General features: G+C 44.7%; 1 protein-coding gene, 1 long non-coding RNA gene and 1 other non-coding gene across 5 annotated transcripts in view; 2 read left to right on the top strand and 1 right to left on the bottom strand.

The window, feature by feature from the left end:
- Nucleotides 1–11657: 11657 nt before the first annotated feature.
- On the bottom strand, nt 11658–12579 carry LOC129669459 (uncharacterized). The gene is made up of 2 exons (XR_008719029.1): nt 12425–12579; nt 11658–12290 (listed from the first exon to the last, which is right to left on the bottom strand). It is a non-coding gene; the product is annotated as an uncharacterized LOC129669459 (long non-coding RNA).
- Nucleotides 12580–12909: 330 nt separating this feature from the next.
- The window catches only part of Zc3h7a (zinc finger CCCH-type containing 7A), a 39789-nt gene continuing 24788 nt past the window's right edge, over nt 12910–27910 (top strand). The window contains exons 1-5 of one of the 3 annotated variants that reach the window (XM_055597720.1): nt 13661–13800; nt 18988–19122; nt 24282–24383; nt 26159–26198; nt 27663–27860. In XM_055597720.1, coding sequence (XP_055453695.1) covers nt 24316–24383; nt 26159–26198; nt 27663–27860 — 306 coding nt within the window. In that variant the 5' untranslated portion in view covers nt 13661–13800; nt 18988–19122; nt 24282–24315. Of the gene's footprint in view, nt 13041–13660; nt 13801–18987; nt 19123–24281; nt 24384–26158; nt 26199–27662; nt 27861–27910 lie in introns of those variants that run through there. The other 2 variants (XM_055597718.1, XM_055597719.1) reach the window with 2 other exon arrangements.
- Nucleotides 21088–21247, top strand: LOC129669505 (U1 spliceosomal RNA). The gene has a single exon (XR_008719032.1). It is a non-coding gene; the product is annotated as a U1 spliceosomal RNA (small nuclear RNA).

Raw genomic sequence — 27910 nt, forward strand, 5'->3', positions numbered from 1 at the left:
TTTTTTGAGATGGGGTCTCTCTGTGTAGCCTTAGCTGTCCTAGAACTTGGCTCTTGTGGTGGGGTCTGATTAAATCCAACATAACTCAAATACCAGGTCAATACAGATGACAAAAATTTATTGCAATCAAGCTGTTACTGGTGGATTAGGACCATGGAGCAGACTCTGGAATGAACAGCAACACTGAAGGGATTTTGTGTGGAATGTTTAAAGGATGAAACCATAAAGCAAGGGCGAGCAGGGTGGCCTGTAGCATTGTCCAATCATATTTTGACATAAGCGGTTGAGCAAGGGAATGTTTATCAATTAGGACAGGAGTAGGTCCCTGGGCCTGAGAATATGAACTTAGTTGACCCTGCCAGCAAGATGGAGAGGTTGTTCTTGAGATGGCTGGATTCAGACAACTGTCTCCTCACAACAGAAGCTGTTTAGCTATTGGGAAGTTCTCAGCTCCCCTAGGGCCTGGGAACTTGAACAACTTTGTTTCTCCCTATGATTAAATAGAGTATGAAAACAAAACGGTAGTAGTTGGAATAAGTTTCTTTTGCTTGTTCCCAACAGCTCTGTAAAACAGGCTGGCCTGGATCTCATAGAGCTCCACTTGCTTCCACCTCCCAAGTGCTGGGATTAAAGGCATGTGCCATTGCTGCCGGCTTAAAATACTATTTTTAAAGATTCATTTATTTTAGTATTCTATATGTATGAGTGTTTTGCCCGAACATATATGAATCATATGCATACCTGGTACCCTTGGAGGTCAGAAGATGGGAATTAAATTCATTAAGACTGGAGTTACAGGGGGTTATGAGCCACCATATGGGTGCTGATAATTGAACTTGAGTCCTCTGTAATAGCAACAAGTGGCTATTGGCCACTGAGCCATCTCTCCAACCCTTGAGAGATGTGCCTCATATAGAACATCCCTTTGAAGTACATCCTCACTGAATGAGCCTTGGCCCCAAGCTCACTATAAAGCCTGAACTTGCTTGCAGTCCTGGATCTTCTAGCTGCAGTCTCCCAAGTTCTGGGTTACAAAGCATACCCCAGCCCCCTGCTCTACATAAACTTAAGCTGTTTCTGAACTGTACCTTTCCCCCCATCAGGAAAGTAACCACAGTATACCAGCCTATCCAAATGGATGTTACTAGCAACCTCGCAGGAAGGGAGGAGGAGGCTGAGGAGGAGCCCGCTCGCTGTCGTCCTTGTTGGTCACTCTCTGGATGCTGCTCGTGGCCCATGCTAGTCTTCATCATGGCAGCGCTAGTTCTGACTCTAGGAGCCATTCTCATCTGGGACTCTTCCCACCCTCTGGCTTTCTCTATCGGAATATGCATGATAGTTGCAAGCCTTATTATTCTTGCCTTCAGTCTTTTGCCAGATATGTCTAACAACAGTGAGAATTTGACACAAGGAGCAGAGGCAAGAAGGCGGGCAGAGAGCTCCTTAATCGACTCAGAGACTTTGGTATTGTCCAGCACCATACTGTAACTTCACACTGAACTTGTTATCCTGGGCCCCCTGAATTTTTAAATCTGAACATTAAAAATTACAGATAAAAATTGTCTTTTAATAGCTTGTTTCCTAATAAAGAACAAAAAAGAATATGTAAAGGTAAGAGCATTTTGTCTGATTTTGTTCCTGTTTTCTGGGGCACAATAGATTTCCTCCAAGGAAGTAGTGTTCTTCTTTAGTTCATGTCATGCAGCCCATATCATTAGGAGCTGACTCCTTACTTTTTCATTCTCTTCCTACTACCACTGAAGCTCTAATTACCCTTCATGGCATCCTGTTCCCCTAATTCCTCACCCTGAGACAGGGTTTCTCTGTGTAGCCTTGGCTGTCCTGGACTCACTTTGTAGACCAGGTTAGGCTGGAACTCTCAGAGATCTGCCTGCTGAGTGCTGGGATTACAGGTGTGTGCTACTGTGACCCACTACACCCACTCCTGAAACTGTAAGCATACACAAAGATGACTCATGATTCACTCAAGGTCAGTACCTTTTATACACACATACAATCCTGGGCTGCCAAGATGGCCCAACCTGAGGTTGACACCTCCAGGAACTGTTATTCCAGGTTCACGGGACCCTCAGAGACCACCAGGAGACGACTCGATGCAATTGCAAGAGAGCTTTATTACAAGAGCAATCGAACTCGGGACCCAAGTCTCACTGATGCAGCAGTAGAGAAGTGGGACCCCAAGCTCTGAGTGAACAGGATTTTTAAAGGGAAAGTCTGGGAGCAGGGGGTTTCCATGGCAGCAAGCAGGGGGGCACAAGCCTTGGCGTTACAGAATTGGGTGAAGTTTAGCAGGGCAGGGTGACCTTTTCTGAGGCACACAGTCACAATGGCTAAGGCATATAATCACAATGGCTATTTTCCTAAACCATATCTGAAACATTGGGGAGAATTTTCCCACCCAATTTCCAACCGATTCCCATTGATTATTGCCAGGGAGTTTGTCTCTATTTTCTATGAAGCATTTATTCTGTTATATTTCCTGGAGGCTGTTGCTAAGAGAGTTAACTTTGTTTTCTGCCAGGTGTACATTCTGTGTTATTTCCTGGTACCTGAATTCAGTTCCCAGTCAAGATCTTTATTTCAAAAAGGAGTTATATTCAGACTATCTTAAACTCTTCAGAACCACATAGTGGGAGGAGAAAACCAGCTCCTGTTCTCTGCCCTCCACACTCATGGGCAGTGCCATATCTGTGCACACATAGAAATACTGGGGGAGGGGGGGTACTTTCTCTTTAATTTTCTCATACCCTTTTTCCTGTATACTATTTTTCCTTATTGGGAACCCACTTCCATAAGTGTTATGTACTTTGAGATATAATTTATCTATGGGACCCCAGAATATTCCATACCCCACACTCTCTAAGAATTTGGCCTATTACCCCTTGTCTTTGTCCGTGCCCTCACTAGATCTGTTTCTGCTTTTATGGGGTCATCCAGCCCCTCTGTTCTTCAACTTCACTTTCCCCTGGTACCACAGCCGAATCCTTCCCTCCCACTAATTCTTCTCCCCTTCTCTGTCCCACTGAAAGTCTTCCTCAGCCCCACTTCTACTTCATGTCTGTGTGTTCTGTGATCCACTGAGTTAATTATGGCCACTAGCATAAGTGCATTAATTTACCAGAGGCTACACTACTGAAGAAAACATCACTCCTCCACACAACTCCCCCAGCAACTGTACTTCCTTATAAGACCCTTCCCCATCCATAATGTTATGTTTGTTAATGGACTATTTAAAAGGTTCCAAATAGATCATTACACAGAGGGTCACAGCTCAGCAACCTGGGGTATATTTCACACTTGCTTCAAAAGCGTGAGTTCCCACCTCTCTGTGTGTCACCAAAGTGTGCAGATTTCCCACTGCCACAGTGCGCAGCTGCACTTAACTGGATGTGAGTAGCAAATCTAAAACTCAAGGCTGACACCGCCTCACCTGTAGCCCTAAGTTCATCTGACAGTGCAGTATGTACATTCAGGAAGGAGTCTCTGTGCCCACAGCCATCACAGGGAGAACCCCATGTTTCCCACGTTCTTCAGAGCTCTAAGAGTACCCAATTATCAGTCTTGGAAATAATGACTGAAAAATATAAAATTAGGCTAGTTCTGCATAGTACATTCGAGTAATCCCAGCACTTGGGAGACTGAAGCAGAAGGATGAACAATCCAAGGTTGTCCTTGGCTTTGCAGCAAATTTGAGACTAATTTGGCCTGTCTCAAAAGTAGGGGGCTGGAGAGATGGCTCAGCTGTTAGGAGCTCTCACTGGATTTCCAGAAGACCCGAGTTCAGTCTCTTAACACCATGTCAGATAAATCACAACCTACATGCCATCCAGTATTGCTTCCAGGATGGACTTACTGGGGTATGGAGGGAATGAAGAAAAGACAAACACGTAAAAACACAGGAAGGCTAGGATCAGGAGGTCTGGGCTCTCTGAGGAGGAAACGTCACACCCTGGAAACTCAGCATATTTATTATATAGTTAAACAGGGAGGCAGGGTTATTACATACAGCTGAACAAGGACACAAGTTTAGTTAATCTTGGAAGAACCTGACTGTAGAGGAGCAGATGAAATCTATGGTGGACACTATCTGCACATACTATCAATATGAGCAAATGGAACAGAGGAATGTTTTGTCACCCCTCTGAGCGTCCACTCACTCAAAAATTCTCACATTCAGAACTTCCTCCACTCCCCATAACAATTACCTGTAGCTCTGGCTTCAGGGGCTCTGATGAGCTCTTCTGGCCTCCATTGACACTCCCACACACATGCACATGCACAAATATAGACACATACATACAGGTAAATAAAAGTATTGTAGGGCCACATAGGCAGCTCAACAGCCAAGAGTGATTATGGCTTTTCCAGAGGACCATCCATCCCTGTGGTGGGAGTTCACAATCACTTGTAAATCCAACGTCAGGGAATCAAGTGCTTTCTTCTGGCTCCTGTGGGCATCCATACTTACACATACATATATAAAAAAAAGTCAGTATGGAGCTGGAGAGACAACTTAATGGTTAAGAACCCTTGCTGCTCTTGCAAGAGGTCCTAGGTACAATTCCCAGCATCCAGAATTTGATGGCTTACAACTTTATGCAATTCCAGTTTCAGGGGATCTCACACCCTCTTCTAGCCTCCACAGACACTGCATGCACACATGATGTACTTACAAAAATAAATGCAAAATACTCATACACATAAAATAAAAATAGATGAGTCTTTTTAAAAATCAATATGGGCTAGCAAGATGGCTCAGCAGGTGAAACCGAAAGCAATTGCTTCCCAAACCTGATGTCCTGAATTTGAAACCCAGAAATGACTAGAAAGCTAGCTGCCTGGGGATGTAGCTCAGCGGTAGGGCACACTCCTAGTATGTGGGAGGTCTGAAGTTCAATTCCCAGAACAAGTGAAGAGGAAAAATCACCACAGTCTTACGGGCTAGCATTATCTGCATTTGGGAGGCTGAGGCAGGGCTGTAAAGCTGAAGGCAAACTGAGGTGCATAGCTGGACTGTCTGTAAACAAGTATCAGAAGTTTCCAGGGCTCCCAGAGACTCTGTACAAAAGCTCTCATTCCCTCCCCCAAACACTTTTTAATATTTTGATGTTGAAGCTGTTTAAGTTACTTATTTTCTTGAAGTTCCCTCTTTCCTATATTCTTTCAACTTTTACACGTTTGATCTGCAATATTCCATTTGGGTTTTCTGCCTTCCAGAGCCTATCCCACCCTATATCTCTGTATGGTTTGTGGGTCTTATGTAGTCTAGGTTGGCCTAACATTCTGTGAAGCTAAAGACAATCTTGAACTCTTCATCCTCATGCCTCTACCTCCCATATGCTAGGATTACAGTCATATGCCAAATGTCTGCTTTTATGTGATGCTGGGAACTGAGCCCAGTGCTTCCTGCATACTACTCAAATTCAGGTCCCAGCACCCATATGGGATGATTCACATGCACCCTTATTTCCAACTATGGGGGATCTGACACTTCCGCCCTCCAGTGGCACCTGCTTTTCACATGCACATACTATGACATTCCCAAATTAAAGAGATTTATTCCCTCTCTATTGCTTGTAAAATGTGTAATGTGTTAAAATAACTCAGATTTTGCTTCATGAAATTTTTTTGTTTTTCAAGACAGGTTTTCTCTGTGTAGTCTGGCCTCACAGAGATCCATCTGCCTGTGCCTCCTGAGTGCTGGGATTTAAAAGTGTGTGCTACTGTTGGAACACTGTCCAAGAATGGAGTCATGTGAGAATACTGAGTGCTTGTGTGAACACTCCAAGAAGAGCCTTCTGACCTCAGTTTCTTCAAAATATGGAACTTTTTGGAATGTGTTTTCATGTTCCTTCTAGGTGTACTGGATAGGAGTGAGCACACCAGATTACTTATTGTTTGTTGCTCTCATTCAATTAAATGATTGTATGCCTCTAGGGAAAAACATGGTTTGCCACTTGCTTGACCTTGTGATTAATTGCAGTTTGAACTAATGAGGACTTTACATATAGTCCAGGAGGGCCTTAAACTTGTTATTCAGCTGGGGATGATCTTGAACTACTGTTCTTCCTGCCTTCACCATCTGAGTGCTGGTGTTTGTTTTGGTTTGGCTTTTTGCTTTGTTTTTTTCAAGATAGGGTTTCTCTGTGTAGTCCTGGCTGTCCTTTGTAGGCCTTTGTAGACCTTTGTAGAACTCCCTTTGTAGACTAGGTTGGCCTTGCACTCATGTAGATCTGCCTTGTGTTACAGCTCAGATGGAAAGGTATCCTGGAAGTTGGGAGCCAAGGAATACTAGAAAGTCACACCACACAACAAACATCACACAAGAAAAGTGTTGGGAGGGATAACCCCAGGAGGGTGGCTGTCTTTGCTTTGGCAAGCAGCAGCAGAGAACTGAAAATGGGGTTTATACAGCTTTGTTGGGCGCAGAGCTTTCCAGGGTGGAGTTTCCCAGGGTGTGGACTGGTGGGTTTTTAAGTCCAGAGCTTGGGCTTTTTACTCTGTAAGGTGGAGGCTGGGTCCAGCCACTAGGGCAGTTAGTGTTCTGTGGGTTAAACCTGGCAGTTGGAGGTCCTCAGGTGAAGGACTTAGATGCCTGCCTCTGCCTCCCTAGTGCTAAGACTAAAGGCAGCTAAGTGCTGGGTTTTAAGTATTTTCTTTTCTTCCCCTTTACTGAGGATTGAACACTAGGACTCTGTTGTCCTTCCTGTTCAGATGGAAAGGTATTCTGGGACTCAGGAGCCCAGGAAACACACAGCTCTGGGGTGGGACAGTGTCCCAGTGGAAGGGCATCCTGAGACATGGAGGCCCAGGAACCACACAGCTCTGTGAGGACGCCTCCTCAGCAGAGAAGTTGCAGCTCCCAGGGGATGGTATCCCCAGCTGACCTGAGAAACTCAGAAGCCTCTGCCCCATTCCTTTTTCACATTTTTTTTTCCAACGAGAGAGAAATATCAGGTAGCAAATCTCTTAAAAGAGATTTATTGAAAGAACAACTCCAGGAGGAGGAGGAACAAATCCAGGAGTGGCTGTCTCTGCTCCTGGGAGAAGGCAACAGGGAATTGAGCAGATAGGTTTTATACAGGATTTCTTAGGCTTTCTAGGGCAGAGATTTCCAGGGTAAGGATGGGTGGGATTTCAAGTCCAGATGTTGGGGAAGCTCAAGGGTTGGTGGGTTTTTGTTTAAATATTGCACTTAAAATTATAATCTGAGATGGGTCCTATTGAGGGGATAGAGATTACTTTTGTGACAGTTACAGAGTCTGGAAACGCTGTTATAGCATTAGAGAGGTCTGGGGAAGAGGGCCTGGCCACTTTCTTCCCTTGAGGGTTTACAAAGTTTACAATGGGAGTCCACAGAAGGAAGACCTTTCTCTACAGCTTGAGTCAGCATGAATAGCCAACATAGACTAGGGAGCAGATGCTTCCAGTGTGGACAACTTCTGCTGTGGCAGGCCACTGAGGTGGGAAAGAAGGTACAGATACTGCACACAACTCCTGAGGTAGCATCTCATGATGGCAAGAAGCTGAGGAGGCATCACTGCCATGACAGGAGCTACCATTTTTTTTTTTTTTAGTTTAAGTTTTTTTTTTTTTTAATTTTATTTATTTTAATCACAGGTCATTCACTTGTATCCCAGCTGTAGCCCCCTCCCTCTTTCTGTCCCAATCCCACCCTCCCTCATCTCCTCCCTGGCCCCTTCCAAGTCCACTGATAGGGGAGGTCCACCTCCCCTTCCATCTGACCCCAACTTATCAGTTATCTTCAGGACTGGCTGCAATGTCCTTATCTGTGGCCTAGCAAGGCTGCTCCTTCCTGGGGGGGGGGGCACGGGCAGGGAGGAGATCAGTGAACCAGTCATTCATTGAGTTCATGTCAGAAATAATCCTTGTCCCCCTTACTAGGGAACCCAGGAACTACCATTTTGACTGTTCCTGTGCTGTCCTGCTTTGATAGCTCTTGCTGTAGTGCTACTCAGAAACTACAACCACCTCCACCAAAACCAACGATAATAATAATACCATGAATTACTGGCAGCTGGGCCTGGTGGCATACTCCCAGCTACACAGAAGGTTCATGTAAGAGCATCAAAGTTCAAGGCCTGCCTGGACCACAAAATGATATCACAGCCCAAGGCTGGGTGGTGGTGGCACACATTTAATCCCAGCATTTGAGAGGCAGAGGCAGGCATATCTCTTTGAGTTGGAGGCCAGTCTGGTCTACATACATAGTTCTAGGACAGTCAGAGCTACTTAGTATTTAAAAAAAAAAAAAAAAAAAAAAAAGGCAAAAAGTCTGAGCAACTTAGTGAGACCCTCTCTCAAAATAAAACTTGTCTGGTACTGGAGAAAGGCTCAGTGGTTAAGAGCACTTGCTGTTCTTCCTGAGGACTGGAGCGCTGTTCTAGCACCCATGTCAGGATTCTCACAACCTCTAAATCCAGCTCCAGGGAAAAGGCATCCACGTCTGGCCTACTCAAGCACCCATCCATGTATGCATGTATGTTAGTGTTACAGCTCTGGGGAAAAGTATCCAGGCAAGCCAGGAGCCAAGGAATACCATAGTCACACTGCACAACAAACCTCACACAAGAGGTTTTTGGAAAAGAACAAGAGGTGGTGCTCTCTGCTCAGGTGAGAAAGAGCAAAGAGCTGAGCAGGAGGCAGGCTTTATATAGAGTTTGGGGGGTGGGAGGGCCTGGAATTTTCCAGGGTGGTCTGATCTTGAGGTAAGCTCAGGGTTGGTGGGATTTAAACTCAGGAATTGGTGGAATTTTGTGGCCTGATCTTGGGCTTTTTTTTTTTTTTTTTTTTTTTTTCCTGTAGTGCAGCTTGGCTGCTTGTGTCTCCATAACCTGGAAAAGGCAATTAAACTCATTAGAGTAGGCTGCAGGACATTCCTGGCCACTCTCGATCCTCAAGGGACTTATAATATATACCTATACATGCACACATGTACATTAGTAAAAATGTTAAAAATAAAAATAGCTGCAAAGAAAAATGAAAAAATGTGGCTACCAATGATTTGTAGCACAGGCCTTTATTTCTAGAATGTGGAAGGGAGAGGCAGGCAGATCTTTGTGAATTGGAGATCAGCCTAGTCTATATAGCAAGTTCCAGGCCAGCTAGGCCTATATAATAGACTCTTCATCAATAAATAAAAATTCCACCCTGCCAGGTGGTGGTGCATACCTTTGATCCCAGCACTTGGAAGACAGAGGCAGATGGATCTCTGAGTTTGAGGCCAGCCTGGTCTAGAGGTAGTTTCAGGACAGCCAAGGCTACCCTGTCTTGAAAACAAAACAAAAATTCCATCTTTTGTATCTGGGAAGTCTTAGGGAAGGGAAAAGAAAATGATCAAAATAGATAAGAAATTTAAAAACAAGGAAAAAATGTAATAATAATAAAATAAGGTAGCTGAACATGAGCCTAGGAGTAAGTTACTGAGATGCATTCCTTCCTGGTCTCTGCTTTTGTTCTTGAGTTCCTGCTTTGACTTCCTTTGGGAAGGACTGTATCGTATAGGCTGAAGTAAATAAACCCTTTCCTTCCCTAAAAATAAGTGAAAAAATGTAGAGGAATTTTAATCCAGCAACATGGCTGCTCGGATCACATCCAAAGACATTCTAGGTCTATGTGATCCAGCTGGAATGCAGACATACTCTGGATTACAGAATGATCTGGCTGGAATGGAATACAGACACACCATTAATACACACCTTTATTCTCAAACAATGAAAGCTAGTTTATGGAAGGAAGCAGCCATATTTGAAAGTGATGTCTAAGGGGCAAAGTGAAAAATCAGAGAAATATCTGACAGAATGAGTCAGAGATAGGATACACCCAACTCTCATGAGAACAGGAAAGAGGCTACTTAAAAGCATCTTGAAAAACCAAAAAAAAAAAAAAAACAAAACCAAACACATTGAGTTGAAGGATGTTTAAGATGGCATAGAGGAGCTTGTTTCTTCTGGGATGTTGGCTGAGTACGAAGGTCAGCTGGGTGCTTTCTCTGCCTGAGTTAGCAGGCTTTCACCCCAGCATCTGGCTCCTGAGTCCATATAGATAAAATTGAACATTTGGGATTTTGTTAACAACAGATTCTGTTTCTTATATATTGACTAATGGTTGGCTTGTGTTTAGTTACAGGTATAGACTGATGTTCAGGCATTCAGCATGTGGACAATTTATGTTGTTTTGAGACAGGGTCTACTCTATGGCCTTGGATGAAACTCTCTACATAGACCAGGCTGGCCTGAAACTAATAGAGATCATAATATTGACAGTATGTTTCCCAGGCCTGTGTAAGGTACCAGAGGATAGAAAACAGAGTAAGGGTGAGTATGGTGATGCACTTTTAATGCCAGCACTTGAGAGGCAGAGACATAAAACAGTTCTTCAGGAAATGCACCTATCTGTTGCAGCACCCAGAAAAGAAACAAAACTTTCATACACTATTTTTTTAAAAAGATTTATTATGTATAGTGTTTTGCCTGCATGTACACCTTCAGGCCAGAAGGGGGCACCAGATCGCATTTATAAATAGTTGTGAGCCACCATGTGGTTGCTGGGAATTGGACTCAGGACTTTTGAACAGCCAGCCAGTGCACCTAACCTCTGAACCATCTCTCCAGCCCATTTCTTTCACTGTTATAGAATGCAGAGAAAGCAGAAACTCTTAGATCACATAGTATTTTCCTAGGCTAGAAATGGTCCATTCTTGCTCAGCCCTCTTTTTACTTTACTACCTACAGTACATATGATGGGTTCCCAAATCTATCTACCCTCTATCCCCAGGAAGCTGTGATTGTTGCTATTTCACTGGAAAGTCACTGGGAATCTCCATGCATGATCCAGGACCACCCTGGATTGTCCACCTGGTTCAAGTGCAATCACCAGGGTGCTCATGAGGGAAAGCAGAAGAATCAGAGGTGTGGGGATGCAACCTTGGTCAAAGAGATGCAGAAGGGGAAATGCTGCTGGAGATGGAGGAAGGGTAAAGCTTAGTAGTGCAAGTGGCCTCTGGGAGCTAAAAAGGCAAGGGCTCTTTACTAGAGTTTCCACAAGAAACAAGCCTTGTCAGCATCCAGACTTCAGCCAAGTAAGACACCTACTACAGATTCTGGTCCTCTAGAACTCTTAAGTTTATGTTGTTTTAAAGGCAACAAAAATATAGTCCTTTGTTACAGTAACAACAGGAAATTCATAAAATCTCAAGTTTCGCTTTGAACTGGCACAATACTGCCAACTTCCTGGGCTTTACAGTAGCACTCTGGGCCCCATCAGGTTCTTCTGGTTTAAGGTTTTTCCTCTGTCCCTGTGGTCCTGTACCTGGCTATCTCTTGCTTAATAGGCAAAGACCTGGAACTCCTGATCTCCCTCCCCACTCCATGCTGCTATTACAGGGTGTGCCATCACACCCAATTTGGTGCTGGAAATCAACCCAAGAGAGTGTGTATGTTAGGCAAAAACTTTGCCAACTAAGCTATATCCTCAGCCCCTTTCACTTTTCTTTCTAATTCGAGAGAGGATTTCTTTGTGTAGCCTCGGCTGTCCTGTAGACCAGGCTGTCCTGGAACTCGAGAGATCTGCTTGGGATTACAAGCTTTCACCACTGCACCCAGCTCCCCTTTTCACGTTTCTGCTTGTCATATATACACATACACGAGAACATGAAGAAACTTCCTCAAGCTGTAAATTAGAGCTTGGAATTTCCATCATTCCAAATTTCATGTAGTGGCTCGCCCTCTTTGAGTGTTCTCTTTTCTTTTTTGGTTTTTCGAGACAAGGTTTCTCTGTCCTTGGCTATCCTGGACTTGATTTGTAGACCAGGCTGGCCTCGAACTCACAGAGCTTGCCTCTGCCTCCTGAATGCTGGCATGCCCCACCATTCTCTTCGAGCTCTCTACAAACAACTCCCTCCCCAACTTTTCAAGTTCTTTACAAATACACAAAGCCCCCACACTTTGGTCTTCCCAGTACCTCAGCTACTCAACTTCAGGATCCCTTAGATCACTCTCCCACCAGCTTGAAGACACTCTTCCTGCGATCCCCTGTCTGAAAGCACTCTTTTTAATGGATATCGCATCTCCAAAGTTTTCCCTTTAAAGCAGACTCCCATACTCCCTGCTCTGTTTTTTTTTTTTTTTTTTTCTTGGTCTTTCAGGCTTGTGGATCAACACTCCCACTCCGCATCTGTGGTCGTGGAAGGTCATCAGTCTTCCACAATGCTGAAACACAGGTGAATGCAGCGACATTTAAGTTGAGACCTAAAAGCCAGGGAGAATCAGAATGACTATGAAGCCAGCGTTAGCTCCGAGATCCATGCCTACCATTCATTTGTAAGACCAGCGCATCTTTTCAAGATGACAAAAATAGTGATTGCGTGTAGAGCAGAACTCACGGTATAGGGAATGATGAGAATAGGTTCCGGAGAGAGTGATACCCTGGCGGCTATGAGTTTAGGTCACCTCCCTGTTCCACGCGGTCCCTATGCCTGCCATTCATTTGACACGGCCGAATGGCTGTTTTCAGGGTGATGCCAACGGTGACCGGGCGCAGAGTAGGACGCACGGGATAAGTTACTTCGGGGAACAGATTCCGGGCAAAGTGATACCCCGGTGCTAGGTGCTAGGGAAGCTAGGTCGCCTCTCAGTCCTGCTCAGGTCCCCAACCAGCGTGGGATACGCGGCAGACTCTGGGTTCACCGGCCTGAAGCAGCTCACCCCCTTCCGCGTAGCCGCCCCGGCTTCCGCCTATCGCGGTGGCTTCCGCAGCCCCGAGGCCCCGACGTGGCGCCTCCATCCCGGGCCTGACGCTGGCAGCGCAGCCAATGGCGGCGTTTGCGGGGCGGCGCGCGGGGCCTCCCGCCGCCAGGGGGCGCCGCCCCGAGCGTCGCGGGCCGCCAGCTGCCGCGGTCGTCCAGGGAAGCAGCGAGACTGAGCGCTAGAGCGGTGAACGCAGAGGCCTCGGTTCCCTCCGCGCCCCGCGCCGCCGGCGTCCCGGCTGCAGCCCCGCAGGTGAGGACGGGGGATGCGCGGGCGCTGCGGAGAGGTGGGCGCTTTCCCGGTCGCGCGCGCCGCCGCCTCGTGTTAACGCGCGGCCGTTAACGGACTCCAGGCGGGGGAGGGGCGCGGACCCCGGAAGCCGGCTGCCCGGAATCCTCGGGGGTCCTAAACCGGGCACGCGCGGCGGCGCCTGCCACCTGGATAGCCTGGCTGACATCCGCGCACTCGCTTCTGGTGTTTCAGCATTTCGTTACTCCCGGGTGCGGGGTGGCCGCGGAGATCCGTGTTAATAAGTGTCTCTGTTTGGGGGCGCGCACGATGCCTGCTGAGTGCGCGCTCGCCCGTGTCGGGTTCGCCCCTGCGGGTGTTACGCGCGGCCCACCCGGCGTATGGGTAGCGACTGGCTTCCGGTGCTCGGCGGGAGTTCGGAGACTGTACGGGGGTTCTCGGTTTTTCTTTCCCCACCCTTAAAGAATGGAGACCTGTCAGTTCCCATTAGCGGGAATTTCCGGTTAAGGGGTGGTCAGCGCAGGGGTGTGGCCAAGCTGGAAGGTCCTGCCGGGGCCCACGGGGTGGTGCCTGCGCCCTGATAGGGTGAATTTATTCCGGGGCTGGGCGTCTTCGAGACCCTAGTTGTTAAGGGATCAAAGAGGGTTCACAGTGTTGAGTATTTAAGACCGAGGGCAGCTGGTGAAACTAGACCTGCGCTGTCCACCATGGTGGCCACTGGTCACGTGGGGCCGTCGAGCGCTCGAATGTGGCAAGACTTGAGGTACTCGTCTGGCTTCAGTTTTGTTTCTTTTTTTATTTTTTTTCGAGACAGGGTTTCTCTTTGTAGCCTTGGCTGACCTGGGACTCACTCTGTAGACCAGACTGGACTCGAGCTCACAGATCCGCGCTGCCTAATGCTGGGAGTTAAAGGCGTGCGCCACCCTCACTCAGCTCTGGTTTCAGTTTTAAAGTGTAATTTGAAAGATTTAGTTTGGGATAAAAAAAAAAAAAACGAAAAGATCTCTCTGGTAAGCTCTTATACTTGAATCAGTATGTATTTAGCAAGCAATGGTTGCGGTGATACCTGTTGTGGCCACGTTAGATTAAAAACAATCTGGTTTTCTCTTTACTGTTTTAGTATGGCCACTTGATAATTTAAAATGGCACTTAGGGTTGGCATCGTACTTCGATTGGACAGTGCTCAACTGGAGCGTCGGAATGGGGAGGGGCTGGGAGCCCCTGCCATCTGCTCTTTTTCTGCTCTTCTGGAAGTGGCTTCCTATCCAGGAGGTTCTTAAGGAATCTTTTCACCCTCAGTTGCTTGTGTGGTGGGTTTGGGGGTGGGGTGCATGAACAGTTTTCTCTGTCCGTTTTCTGCTGTTGGACTAGCAAGGTGAGCTGCAATTGGGAATCACATTGAGTTGTTGAGGCTGAATATTGTCAATATTTGGAGAGGGGCATTGTGCAAAGAGCAGGTTGATTTAGTGTCCTCCCGATGAACTGGGACAACTGCTTTGTGTTCTTGGGACTTTTGGCTGGGAGTTATATTCAGAACTACACCTCTTCCATTGTCATTTCCAGATCTGTTAGTAACAGTATTCATTTGTCAGACATGAGGCCTTCGGTTGTTAAGATTGACAGATTATTGAAACCTGCTGATTTGAGCATGTTAAATCCATTTATAAGTGGAGAGGTTGGTTAATAGGCAGTCAACTTTGGAAATAGTTTGAATTGCTAGTTAAGAGAAATCAAAAACATTGCCTACTCTCTTGTTACATATAGTTTAGAATGGGTTTTCTAGACAATACCATGTGAGGAAATTTTTATCTATCTAATACCTTTGTGTGTTTTGTCTCAGCAAACCCACATTTTTCTCCATGATCTTCAAGTGAAATGCGTATACATCTTGGGGTGTCAGCTGGGTGCCTAGGCCTGCACCTGTAGACTTAGCCACTTGTCATAGTGAAGTGAGAGGAGGCCTTTGAGCCCAGGAGTTCCAGAAGAGCCTAGGAGACAGAGTGAGGTCTCATCTCAAACAGCAAACAACAGAACTATTCCAACAAACTTCTGAGGTATTTACAAATGAAGTAAAAGCTTTCTCTACACACATGCATACCCACCCACACTTTTTTATTTTTATTTTTTTTTAAGTACTGTCCACTATGTGAGCTGGGCATTAAACTAGGGTCATCAGGCCCAACAGTAATTACTTAACCAGCCATCTTGTCACCCTCTCATTGCTTTCTAAGTAATTTCATTGATGTTAAAAAAATGAGGTTACTTAACCTTACCAGGTTTTGCCATAATAAGAAATCTACAAATTTGCTTTTTAATTCTACAAGTTTAGCGATGTGTTGTCTAGTTAATTTCATAACATTATGAAAGTATATGAACCATGAGATGGGGGTATTGAGGGGCTGTTGTGCTGTTGCTCAGACATGTCTGTTGACAAGGCAAGAAATGTCAGCCCTTGAGCTGGAAGGGCCTCCCGAGGATCCGAGTAACAACCGTGGTGATTTAGGCAAATTAGCTTAATGAAATCTTTTCTGTTGAATAATCCCATGTTTGTATGTAAAATACAGGGTTCCTCATCAGCTGCCATGTCTGGCTGGAGGCTGTTTCCCTTTACAGAAGAATCTGGAATGTCTTGTTCCTGTCGAGGGGGGGGAAGGGAGAACTTAGCCCAAATAAGGGGTTACCTTTCTGGTGCTGCTGGGTGTAGCCTCCTCTAGTTTTCAGGAAAGGGAGCTCTCTCAGAAAGAGAGAAACTGTCTCAGGGAAGGGAGAAGCTGTTTCAGGAAGGGAGAAGCTGTTTAGCAGGGTTTGTCTACCTGGATTGCAGCAGGCAGGGTGTGGCATTTGCCCTCTTGCCCCCAGCTGAATAAGTGAAGAATTAGCTGTGTATACTGCGGCAAGAGAAGGTCCACTGTAACATTACTTGAACCACTTGGTTTTGGTTTGTTTTGTTTTGCTTTTTCAAGACAGGGTTTCTTGTCTAGCCCTGACTATCCTGGAACTCACTCTGTAGACTAGGCTAGCCTCAAACTCACAGCAATTTGCCTGCCTCTGCCCCCCAAGTACTGGGATTAAAGGCGTGCATCACCACCATCTGGCTTGGTTGTTGTTTTAAATCTGGCTTATGGGAAGGCTTAAGTCTGAGGAGAGAATTACAATTAAAATTTTTAACTGAAACTAGGGATACTTGGGCAGTGAGATGGCTCAGTGGGTAAAGGTGCTTGCTGTGTAAACCTGAAGACTTGAGTTCAATCCCCAGAACCCACATAAAGGTGGAAGGAGAGAACTGACACCATAAAGTTGTTATCTGACTTACATGTGTGTGCTGTGGAACAGAGGCTCACATACATGTCACATCCCCTTGGGATACTTTTTTAGAGCAAAAATATAATAATAATGGACCACTTTTTCATGCACCCTTTAAAAATATTTTTTATTTATGTTTTGACAATTTCATACACATGTATCTTTTATCTTTTTTAAAAAATAATTTATTTTATGTGCATTGGCTTGAGGGTGTCAGACCACTTGGAACTGCTTATGGACAGTTGTGAACTGCCATGTTCACAACTGGGAACTGAACCAGGTGCTGGGAGTTGAACCAGGTCCCTTGGAAGAGCAGACAGTGCTCTTAACCACTGAGCCATCTCTCCACCCCTATATCTTGTATCATGATCATATCCACATCCAAAATGCTTTGCCAGATTTATAATGATAGTTGAACCAGGGCCACCTGATAGTCCATCTGTGTCTGTAAAGAAGGTTGCTTTACATGAGTATTTGTATCTGAATATGTTCTGGCCAACCATAGTCCATGGAGCAGTTTTCTTGGGAGTGCTTTTTGGCCCCTCAGCTTGACCAAAGATGCTTTAAACGATTCCCTTTGAGTATGTCTCTGTGTGTACATGTGTGCATAGCATGTTTATTCCATTCCTCTTGAGTGACCGTCCAGTTCCCTTCTGTGTCTGAGCCCAGGCCACCTGAGGCAGGTTCTGGTCCTCCTCCAGGAGCCTGGGGCACTTGAAGAATAGTGAGCTGCACAGGATCTGGGGCCAGTCCTGTGTCCAGGGCTCCTTCTTTGTGTTCCATCACAGCACTGAGAGCAGATGACTTACTTCCGGTAGAGCACTTGGCACAGCTGTGTCCAGAGAGGGTGTCAGCTGCTACTTCTGTCTCAGTATGGACAGTAACGTCTCACCTTTCTGAATCTGCTCATGGAAGCTGGTTTCTCCCCATGCTGTGAAAGGTGAAAGGTCGTGGATTTCACCATACTGGGCTTGTACTAGACTGAAGGACAATGCCTTTCACCTAAGGGACACTGACTGAACAGGAGATTAGAATGGGGATCCAGGGCAATTTTTCTCCTCCTCACATAACTTCCTTCCGGGCAAATAACAAATTTTAAGAGAGTTGGTTTCTGAAAGAGATCAGAGTATCTAGCTTGTTAGAGTTAACAAAACTAATACATACTTAACTGAGTTTCCTGATTGAAAGTGTATGGCTAACAGCCCTCCGTCAATTTCTTCTTAATTGAGAAGTGTTGGTGTAGGAAGTGCATTGTCATACTCCCATATGGTTTTAGGTTCTTTGTGGCTGTCTATATCTGTTTCTTAATCTAGTGCTTTAATCCCCATCTTGCTCTTGCAGGTGGTTAGAGGTGGAGTCCCACCATAGCTGGTGTGTGTTGCACCAGTCATTTCCTGTTTGGACCCTCCTTTCTTCTGTTGCTTTATTTGTTTGCTTGCTTCCTCGATTGCTTGTTAGAGACAAGGGTTCCTTCTGCAGCCCAGACTAGCCTGGAGCTCTCCATCCTCCTCCTGTCTCCCTAGGTGCTCGGACTAAGACGTGAACCACATGTCCAGCTCATTCTTTGTGAACAGTTTGTTTGTAAACAGTTCTGCAGAGTTCCACCTCATTTCTGGACTTTTCATGAAGCATTCTCTTTCACTTGGCTACTTCGTTCATTCTCCCATCCAACTACTTAGTGACCTAGTTCTATATGCTGTTCATATAGTCAATACCAAGAGACAGGTCCTGTTTAAATGAGTAATAGAGGTTAAGGTGGGCATTGTTGCAATTTAAGGTGATAAGGGAAGGTCCCAAGACTTCAGGAAGAAAAGTAGCCAGCTCTGTGGGAGACTCTTGTAGATTGTGGGCCGAGAGAACAGCTAGCACAGTGCCTTTGAGTAGAATGTGCTCCAGCGTGCTCCAGCCAGTCATACAACACACAGAAATCCTGTGTGGCCTGGAGGAGGAGTGGTGTGCAGGGAATGGGAAAGTAGGCTCCTTTAGTCTTAGCAAGGAAGCAAAGTTTTCTTTTAAAGTGCCTTAGAAAGGCACTGATGAACTTCACCCGGAAGTGCAGTAATGAAGTTGTTGGGTAAGTTTTGTTTGTTTTGATTTTTTGAGATGTGATCTTTTTTTAAAGCCCAGACTGACCTTAAACTCTTGATGATCTTGTCCTCAGAATAGCTAGGACAACAGAAGTGTGTCACCACTCCCAACTCCTAAATTGTGTTATTACAAGAACCTTCCTCTTAGCTTCCTGTGGGAAGTGGATGGGAGGAGGTCTTAGAGGCTTGGGGTTCCCTGCATGTGTTCTCATGTTCTGATGGTGTCTTTGGTGGGTGTTCAGAGTTGTTAGAATGTAGGATTGTGAATGAAAGAACAGTGTACACTGAGTTTCTGGGTGGAGGATCTGGCTAGGTTTGGGAAGAAAACTTGGTGGGGCCAAGTAAATAATTACCTCTGTAGTTAAGAGCCCTTGCTATTCTTGGAGAGGACCCAGCTTTGGTTCCCAGCTTTCACATGGTAGCTCACAATTGTCTGTAACTCCAGTTCTAGAGGATCCATGTGGGTGTTGGGAATTGAATCCAGGTCCTCTGGCAGAGAAATCAGTGCTCTTAACTGCTGAGCCATCTCCATAGCCCTGTTACCCTGTTTTTTTTACTAGGCTAGACTGGCTAGCCGCAGGCCTCAGGGATCATCCTCTGTCTGCCTTACCAGCACTGGCATTACAGCTGCTCATTCCTGGACCTGACATTAATGTGGGTACTGGGAGTCAAACTCAGGTCCCCATGTTTGCAAGGCAAGTACTTTACTTTCTTTTTTTTTCTCTTACATGTTGAGGTGTTTTGTGTGTATGCGTATCTGTGCACCATGTGTGTGCAGTACCTGCAGAGGCCACAAGAGGGCATTGGATGCTCCAGAATTGAAGGCACAGGTGGTTGTAAACTGGCTGCTTCGGTACTGGGAATAAAACCAGGGTTATCTGGAAAAGCAGCCAGTGCTCTTAACTTTTGAGCCATTACTCCAGTTCCTAGATCAGAGTTTGTTTGTTTGTTTTTTTAAATAATAAATACTAGAAGAAAACATTTAAAAATTATTTTGTAATTTCAGAATGACTGTATTTCTGAGTATGTCAGACTCTGGTACTTGCTTCAAAAGCACATGCACTAAAATTAGAATAACGCCAAGATTAGCATGGCCTCTGCATAGATGACACACAAATTTATTACTCCAGAAGACACAACGGAAAGTATTGATGATTTCAGCTACTGAGAAATAAAATTCTCCCTGTGGAAAGTTCGAGGACAAAGTAAAAACAAAACAAAAAACTGACATAAAATTGGGAGACATTCTGATGGCATCTTAATGTGTGTCTTAGGTGTTTTGTCTCAGTCAAGAGTTTCTGTAGTAGTGAGGCTCAGCTGAGAAATGTTTCGTGGAGGAGGCGCAAGCAGTGGAAGTGTGGGAAGGTCCCGAGCTCTCAGCATGTTCTATACTGCTTTTCACCTCCCTGGTTGATAAAGGTGAACACTCAGTTCCCTAGTGGAGTGCTGGCACAGGAGCTCTTCTGATTGGTGATGGGCAGTGGTACAGCCATGCCCTTTATTCTACCTAGATGAGAGATGCTGACACATTTATGCAATGCTCTGTGTTTCTGGTGAACTTGCAAGGTTGTTACCAGCAGGATGTGTGTTTCAGGGCTTTGGGTACGTTGTGGTACAAGCTAATCCTGGAGCATTGTGTATGGTATGTGTGGGTAGATACTGAATGCTGTGAGATTTGGTGCATAGTGCAAAAGGCCAAGTGCACAACATGTTAATAGCCTTAGTGTGAACCAAAAAAAACCCATGTACAAAAGTTTTTAATTTAAAGATAATTATAGACTCACAGGAAATTACAAAGGGAGTATTTAGAGTCCCATGAACCTTTTACCCTTCTCTCTCTGGTGACAAACACATTACAAGTAAGAAAAAGCAATGGACTGTTGCCCATTCATACTGTGCTGGCTTTCCGTTAGCACTCTTGTGCTTGTGTATATGCACATTGCATGTGTTATTCTATGCTGTTTTGTCTAGAGGTTCTAATTTGTAGCACCTAAATTGAGACAAATTTTGTTGTTGCTATTTTGTTTTGTTTCCTTGAGACAGGGTCTCATGTAGCCCAAGTTAACCTGAATGCACTATATAGCTAAGAATGGCCTGAAACACTTTCTACTTCCTCTGAATGTTTGGAGTATAAGTGTGTGCCACCAGGTCTGGTGTAGATAAAGGGTTTTCTATAGGGTATTTTAAGCAGGATCCACAAGAGACTGGAAGCAGTGATTGCTTGGTTGCTTTTGGGGAAGACAAATGAGGTGAGTCAATGTGACAGTATTGTTGGGAAGGAGATATTCCTTTTTACTATCATAGTGCCTTATAAACAATTCAAGACATCTCTGTGACACTTATGTGGAACTGTCAAGGCCAGAGAGCCATCTGCAACTCCCAGAGATGGATGGGGTATGGTCAGTAGTCGAGGCCTAGCTGGGTGTCATTGACATCTGAAGGTCTTCTAGGGAAGAGAGTACAGATGAAGCCCAGGCTGCTTGCCCAAGGGAAGGACAGGTGAAGATGAGCTTCAGGCTTTGAAGATACAGTGGCCAGTGAGGTAGGGCTTAGGAAAGGCCATGAGGGAAGGTGAGGAAGAAGTAAAAAAGTGAGCAAAAGTAGCGTAGCTTTTGCTCTGTGTGAGCAAGTGACTGTTGCGTTTTCTTTAAACGTTTCTCCTACTTACCTGCAGGGAAGATACCATGATCAAGATGGTGGTTTTCCCAGTTGATGGTCATTGTTGCATTTGGGCTGTGTTGACTCCTGAGATTTTCCAAATTCGGGAAATACAACTGCATAATTTGTGGTAATGGGGGATTGTATTTGTGTTCTTCCTGTAAAGAAAAAAATATTTTCAGCTTGACAGAGTAGTGCACACCTTTAATCTCAGCCCTTGAGAAACAGAGGCAGGTGGATCTTTGTGAATTCAAGGCCAGCCTGTTCTACAGAGTGAATTCAGGACAGTCAGGGCTACACAGAGAAACCTTGTCTCAAAATAGGATGAAAAGAAAAAGAAAAAAAAAAAGAAGGAAAGAAGGAGAGGAGGAAAAGGAAAAACCCATAAAAACATTCTCTTTAAAGTTAAGGTCAAGTACCTGGAGAGGTGTTGCACGTCTGTAATCCCAGCTCTCGGGGGAGGCAAAGGCAGGTGCTCTCTGTAAATTCAAGGCCAGCTTGGTCTACAAAACTAGTCCAGGACAGCCAAGGCTAAATAGACCTGTCTCAAAAAACAAAAACAAACAAACAAACAAAAAATGGAGGTGGGAGGTAGGGTTTTTTTCCAAGTGAAGTTACAGCTATAGTTATTTATTTATTTATTTTGGTTTTTCTTTTGGATTTTTGAGACGGGTTTTTTTTGTAGCCTTCACTGTTCTAGAACTAGCTTTGTAGACCAGGCTGGCCTCGAACTGAACTCACAGAGATCCTCCTCCTTCTGCCTCTTGAGTGGGGATTGAAGGTGTGTGCCACTGCCAGCTAAAGATTTTATTTTTATTTATTCATTTGTTTTATTTTTTGTGTGTGTCTGTATATGTGTATGCCACTTGTGTTCAAGTACTCTCAGAGGCCAGAAGAGAGCATTGGATCCTCTGCAGCTATTGTTCCAGGAGGTTGTGGGTCATTGGATATGGGTGCAGGTGACTGAACTCAGGTCCTCTGCAGGAGCAGTGTACACTTACTCTTAAGGGCTTTAACCACAGAGCCATCTATCCAGCTCCTCCCCTTCTCTTCCTCTAACCCTTCCCTCCGCCCTCCCAGTGCTTGGTGATTGATTCCCGGGTCTTGAGCTTCCTATGCATGAGTTCTCACTGAGACAGTAAGGTTCTGACTCTAATTCAGTCCTGATAAGGGCTTGTGATGTAGTCTAGTAGTAGACTCCATGTTTAGCCCATGTGAGGTTTTGGATCCAGCCTCTGCACTCTGTGCCACATTCCCTACACATAAAAAGCAAGTAAGGGAATTGGTCCAATTCAAGTGAAAGAGAGAGAAAGCTTTATGGTCTAAGTTTGTCTAAGGAAAGCCTCAGAGGCAGTGCGGCAAGTGTTTTCTTTCTTTTTTAAAAGTTTGTTGTTTTAAAATTATTTATTTTTATTTTATATGTATTGGTTGTATATCTGTGTGAGTGTGTTGCATCCCCTGGAACTGGAATTAGAGACAGTTGTGAGCCATCATGTGACTTGAGCCTGGGTTTTTTGGAAGAGCAGCTAGTGCTCTTAACCACTGCACCATCTTTTCACTCCCCAGGGTCATTGATTTTTAAAGGCTCATTCTGGAAATTTTCAAAGACATGAAAGTGAATTCCTGAACTTGCCACTCACGGTTATCAGTGTTCTGCCTTTTCATCCTGATTCCCCTCTTACAAGTTAGAAAAGTGTTTGATTGTTATTTTTTATTTGATTTTATTTTCTTGAGACAGGTGGAGCCCTGGTTGTCCTGGTAATTGCTCTGTGTTCGCCACCAGGCCATGGGGAAATATTTGAGAGCAAGTGGTAGATGTCTTTTTTGAGTACCACCTTTGCAGTATCAAATACAAGTTCTTAGCACTTGATAGTGTTAGGAAGACCAAAGGATGCATGCCAGTCAACCTCCAATTCTGTATATCTTAAAATGACATTTCAGTGGTCATTAATGAAAGCAATAGTGAAACCAGGACATTCTAGCTGCCAGCTGGAAGGATGGGTGAAATTTTCGTTCTGTCTCAGGTCTGAACACACAAGTTGTATGCTAAGATACTTTGTTCATTGCACATCTTTCTTCTCAGCCGAGGGTGATTGGAGGCCCCTTCCCATACTGGGCCTCCAGGGATGTTTGGCAATATCTGGAGATATATTTGATTGCCACAGATGGTAGATAGAGAGATTGCTAATCTCCAACAATGTGGAAGACACCCTACAAACAAGTAGCCATTAGATGCTAAGGCTGAGAATCTAGCTTAGGGATCAGGGAATCTTATTTATTTGTTTATTTATTTAATCAAGACAGGATTTCTCAGTATAACCTTGGCTGTCCTGGTTGTAGACAAGGCTGGCCTTGAACTCATAGAGGTCTGCCTGCCTCTGCCTCCAGAGTGCTAGGATTAAAGGCGTGTACCACCACCACCACCATATCCAGCAGGAATCCATATTTTAAAATTTTATGTGTGTGGGTGTTTTGCCTGCACAATCGTCCTTGTACACGTTAGAAAAAGGCGTGAGATTACCTGGAACTAGAGTCACAGATGGTTGTGAGCTGCCATTGTAGGTGCTGGGATTTGATCCCAAGTCCTAGAAGGTCAGTTGATTCTCTTACCCACTGAGCCATCTCACCAACCTCCAGAAATCCATGCTTGATTTCAGGTCCCTTCTCAGGGTTCTCTTTAACTTGCTGGGACTACTCCGTGCAGGCTGCCCAGAGGGACAGATAGCGGTAACATGAATTCACCATATTTAGAGCTGTTTGGACTGTCAGTAAAGGCTAGCTCAGCAGCCCTGGCTCTGCATACTAGGAAGTCAGGTCTCTCTGAGGCAGGCGGATGCAAAGTGTTCATTTCTGGAGATCTTCCAGAAGGTAAACAAGGCTGAGATTGTTCTTGTGACAGTTCATGCATGTGGTTTGACAGGAAGAAACAAAACCTGTATGAGGAAGGGAGATGACTGTGTGGAGACTAGTTAGGAGTAGTATATAAGATTGGCAGACTCATGTACAGCGAGATAATAGTATGCTGTGGACACAAGACCACAGGGACCCCAAAGAAAGGCCTAATGGGCTCCTCAGTGTCCAGAACTTTTGGAGATGGGTATGTTCTGGTCACAGTGAAGGGCCTAGAGTTGGGTGTTTTAATGGGGATCAAGAATTGCTGGCAGCTACCCTAATTTTGTGCCTTGTTTCTTTGCAGATTGCTCATTTAGCAAGTGGATGTGCGGGGTAACATGTCCAGTGTGTCCGAGGAGAGAAGAAAGAGGCAGCACAACATTAAGGAAGGTCTACAGTTCATCCAGTAAGAGCTTGACACCTCATGGCCAGTGTGCTCATTATGGAGTCCACATGTGTGGAAAGGCAGAGGACTCTTGCTTTTTTCCAGGCTTGTATTATTCTGTTTTGAGGTAGAATCTCACACTGTATCCCCAGAAAGCCTCACACTCCTAGGAATCCTCCTGCCTTCGTCTTTAAGGCATGAGCCACCATACCTAGCAAGGCTGAGAGAACACATTTCCCTGCTAGCACTTTTTTCCTTATCCTTTTGGATGTTTTTATGTACTTCTTATCACTGGATTTTAGGGCTAAATCCCTGATGTTGCAGCCTCTTTCCCTAAATTAGATTAAAGCATTGGGCTGGGTTCCCATAAGAAGCATACTGGTAAATTAAACATCTGGAATGAACATCTGCAGTAAAGAGGGCTTTTGCTTCAGACATTATGTTAGGAACAGCACCAGTGACAGCTTTTCCTGGGGAACATGTCCAGAACAGAAGGGCATCTTTTTTTCTTCTGGGAAGGAGACATTGTTGGGCAGTTAATCACATCAGAAATTGACAATAGTAGATTCAAAAGAAGTGTTGGACTTAAGGAATAATAACACCTTCTGTGGTGGCCAGTGCCTAAAATCGCAGTACTTGTCTGTAATTCCTGCACTGGGGGGCTAGTGGCAGGAGAATCAAGAGTTTGAGGCCAATCTGGGTTATATGAGACCCTGTCTTTAAAAAAAAAAAGCTGAGCAGTGGTGGCACATGCCTTTAATCGAGGCATAGGTGGTTGGATCTCTGAGTTCAAGCCCAGCTTGGTCTGTAAGAGTGAGTTCCAAAACAGCCAGGACTATACAGAGAAACCTTGTCTCAGGAAAAGAAAATAGTTTTCTAAAAACTGCAACTTTTTTTTTTTTTTTTTTTTTTTTTTGTGGTGTTTTGAGATAGGACTTCTCTGTAGCCCTGGCTGTACTGGACTTGTTTTGTAGACCAGGTTGGCCTTGAAGTCACATATCTGCCTGCCTCTGCCTGTGCTGGGATCATAGACGTGCAATACTGCACCCTGCTTTTTTTTTTTTTTTTTTAAGGTTTGTTTTTATTTGTATAAGTGTTTTACCTCCATATATGTATGTCTACGGTCTATGTGTGTGGTGCCCTCAGAAGCCAAAAGAAAGTGCTAGGTCTTGGAGTTGTCATGTGGCTGTTGGGAACTGAATCAGGGTCCTCTGCAAGAAAAGCAAGTACTGTGGGGTTTTTGTTCTTTGTTTTTTTTCTTAGGCAGGGTTTCTTAGCTGGACTTGCTTTGTAGACCAGGCTGGCCTCGAACTCACTGAGCCGATCTCCTTGAGTACTGGGATTACAGGCACTCGCTACCGTGAGTGGCTACACTTCCTCTTAACTGCTGAACCATCTCTCCAGCCCCTAAAAAACACAGGTTAAGATAACTTCTGGCTGAATAACACAGATTGGGAGCCTGTCTTGGTGGAGCTTTTTTTTTTTTTTTTTTTTTTTTTTTGGGAGGGGTTTAGAGACGGGGTTTCTTGATGTAGCCTCGCCTGTCCTGGAGTCAATTTGTAAATCAGTCGGGCCTGGAACTCCCAGTGATCCGCCTGCCTCTGCCTCCTGAGTGCTGGGATTACGGGCGTTAGTCACCATGTCCATCTGGTGGAGCATTCTTGTAATCCTAGGATTTGGGAACTGGAGGCAGGCTGATCTCAGCAAGTTCCAGACCAGTCAGGGCTACTGTCTCAGAACAAACAAAATTTTTAGTAGAACTTGGTAACTACAAAAGATTTATTTCTTTTTCTCAGGTCTCCATTGTCATATCCAGGGACCCAGGAGCAATATGCGGTAATGACTTTGGGAAGGGCTGTGGATGGTCACAGGGGCTTCAGTCTACAGCAGGATTGGCATTTCTGGCCTTGTGTGTCACACCTGACCAGCTGCCCTCTTTCACAAATAAAGCTTTATCAGAACACTGCCATCACAGCCATTTGTTATGGATTCTCTGTAGTGCCTTTGTGAAACAGGACAGAACTTAAATGTCCCACAAGGATTTACATATTCTCTTTTTGGCATTACAGAAAAAACTTGCCAAACTCTTCTGTACAGAGGTTTTTTGGGGCATGTTTGGCCAGTTGTCCTGCGCTTTGATTCCTGTGTTTTGTGGTTTGAGTTAGTATGCATTTTGAGTCTTTTCCCAATTAATTAACATTTTTATAAAAAATAAATACGGTGAAATTCAACAGAGAATGTGGAAGGATCATCATTTTTACTTTCAATAACTCCTGACAGCAGTGAAGGAGGATTGTCTGGGTAGCAGAAGGGAAGACCTAGTGATGAAATGGCCATACACAGGGAGAAAGTGGCCACACCTTTGGGCCTTGGACTATAGAACCGTGGCTTTGAATCTCTTGAGTGTGTGTTTCCAAGTGTCCACATTCCTCCTTCCTGTGGTTAGTTCCTCTCTTCTCTCCACTGAGGACAGTCAGAAAGTATTGAGCTGAAATACCTGGAAAAATCCTTTTGGTTTTCCACATATGGAACTGGGACCCACAGAGGTTAAGTGACATGTCACAAGCCACAGCAGGCATCAATGCCTGATTTGTTCCTCAGTAATCTAGTCTGTTTAAATATGTTTATTAGGACCCAAAACATCTGATCTTGTGATAGAAAAGGTCTTTTAAAGTATCAAGGCATTTTTATACTTATCAAAAAAATGGGTCTCATCACTGTGTAAACAAATTACTTAGCCTCACTTCCTTTCCCTAAATTAGGAAATGATCTAAACAAATAGCTTATGAAGGAAGAAATACAGGGCCAGAGAGATGGCTCAGCATGTAAAGGTACCAGGCACCAAGCCTAATGACTTGAATTTCTTCCATGGGTTCCACATGGTGGAAGGAGAGATTTGACTCTCACAGATTCTTCGACCTTCACGCATAAACAGTGGCCTGCATACAACCACTCCTTCCAGCCTCCCACAAATAATGTAAGGTTTTTTAAAGAAGAAATGTAAATGGGTCATAAAAAAGTGGTAAGGTTTAACCATACTGGTAAAGACATGGAAATACTAAAGTGTACTGTGCACACGCTCCCTAGTGCACTGTACAACAGCATGCTGAAAGCGTTACCATTGCCTCATCAGAAATACTAGTCACTGGCTTAAAGCTGGGTGCTGTAGCTCATGGCTGCACTCTCAGCTTGTGGGAAGCAGTTCTGCCCAGCAATGCTTTCTGGACTTTTAGGCATAAACTTGGTGTTTACTTCTGTCTTATCTTGTTCTGGCTTCAAGAGGCAATTTTCTCTTTTTAGGTATATTTGCACGCTCTTGTAAGAAATCTTTTTAATGAAGGAAATGATATTTATCGGGAATGTGATTGGAGTAGCTCTTTAAGTCAGTACTCGGAAGCTTTGAATATAGCTGATTATGCAAAGTCTGAAGAAATTGTAATTCCTAAAGAAATCATTGAAAAACTCCATATAAATCGTATCGCCTGCTATTCTAATATGGTGAGTTGGGAGTTTTAAAATTAACTTTAGAGAGTTTTCTTCAGTAGTAC

The sequence above is a fragment of the Psammomys obesus genome, unplaced genomic scaffold, assembly GCF_907164565.1.
Source record: "Psammomys obesus unplaced genomic scaffold, mPsaObe1.curated_primary_1811, whole genome shotgun sequence".
Taxonomy (NCBI): Eukaryota; Metazoa; Chordata; class Mammalia; order Rodentia; family Muridae; genus Psammomys; species Psammomys obesus.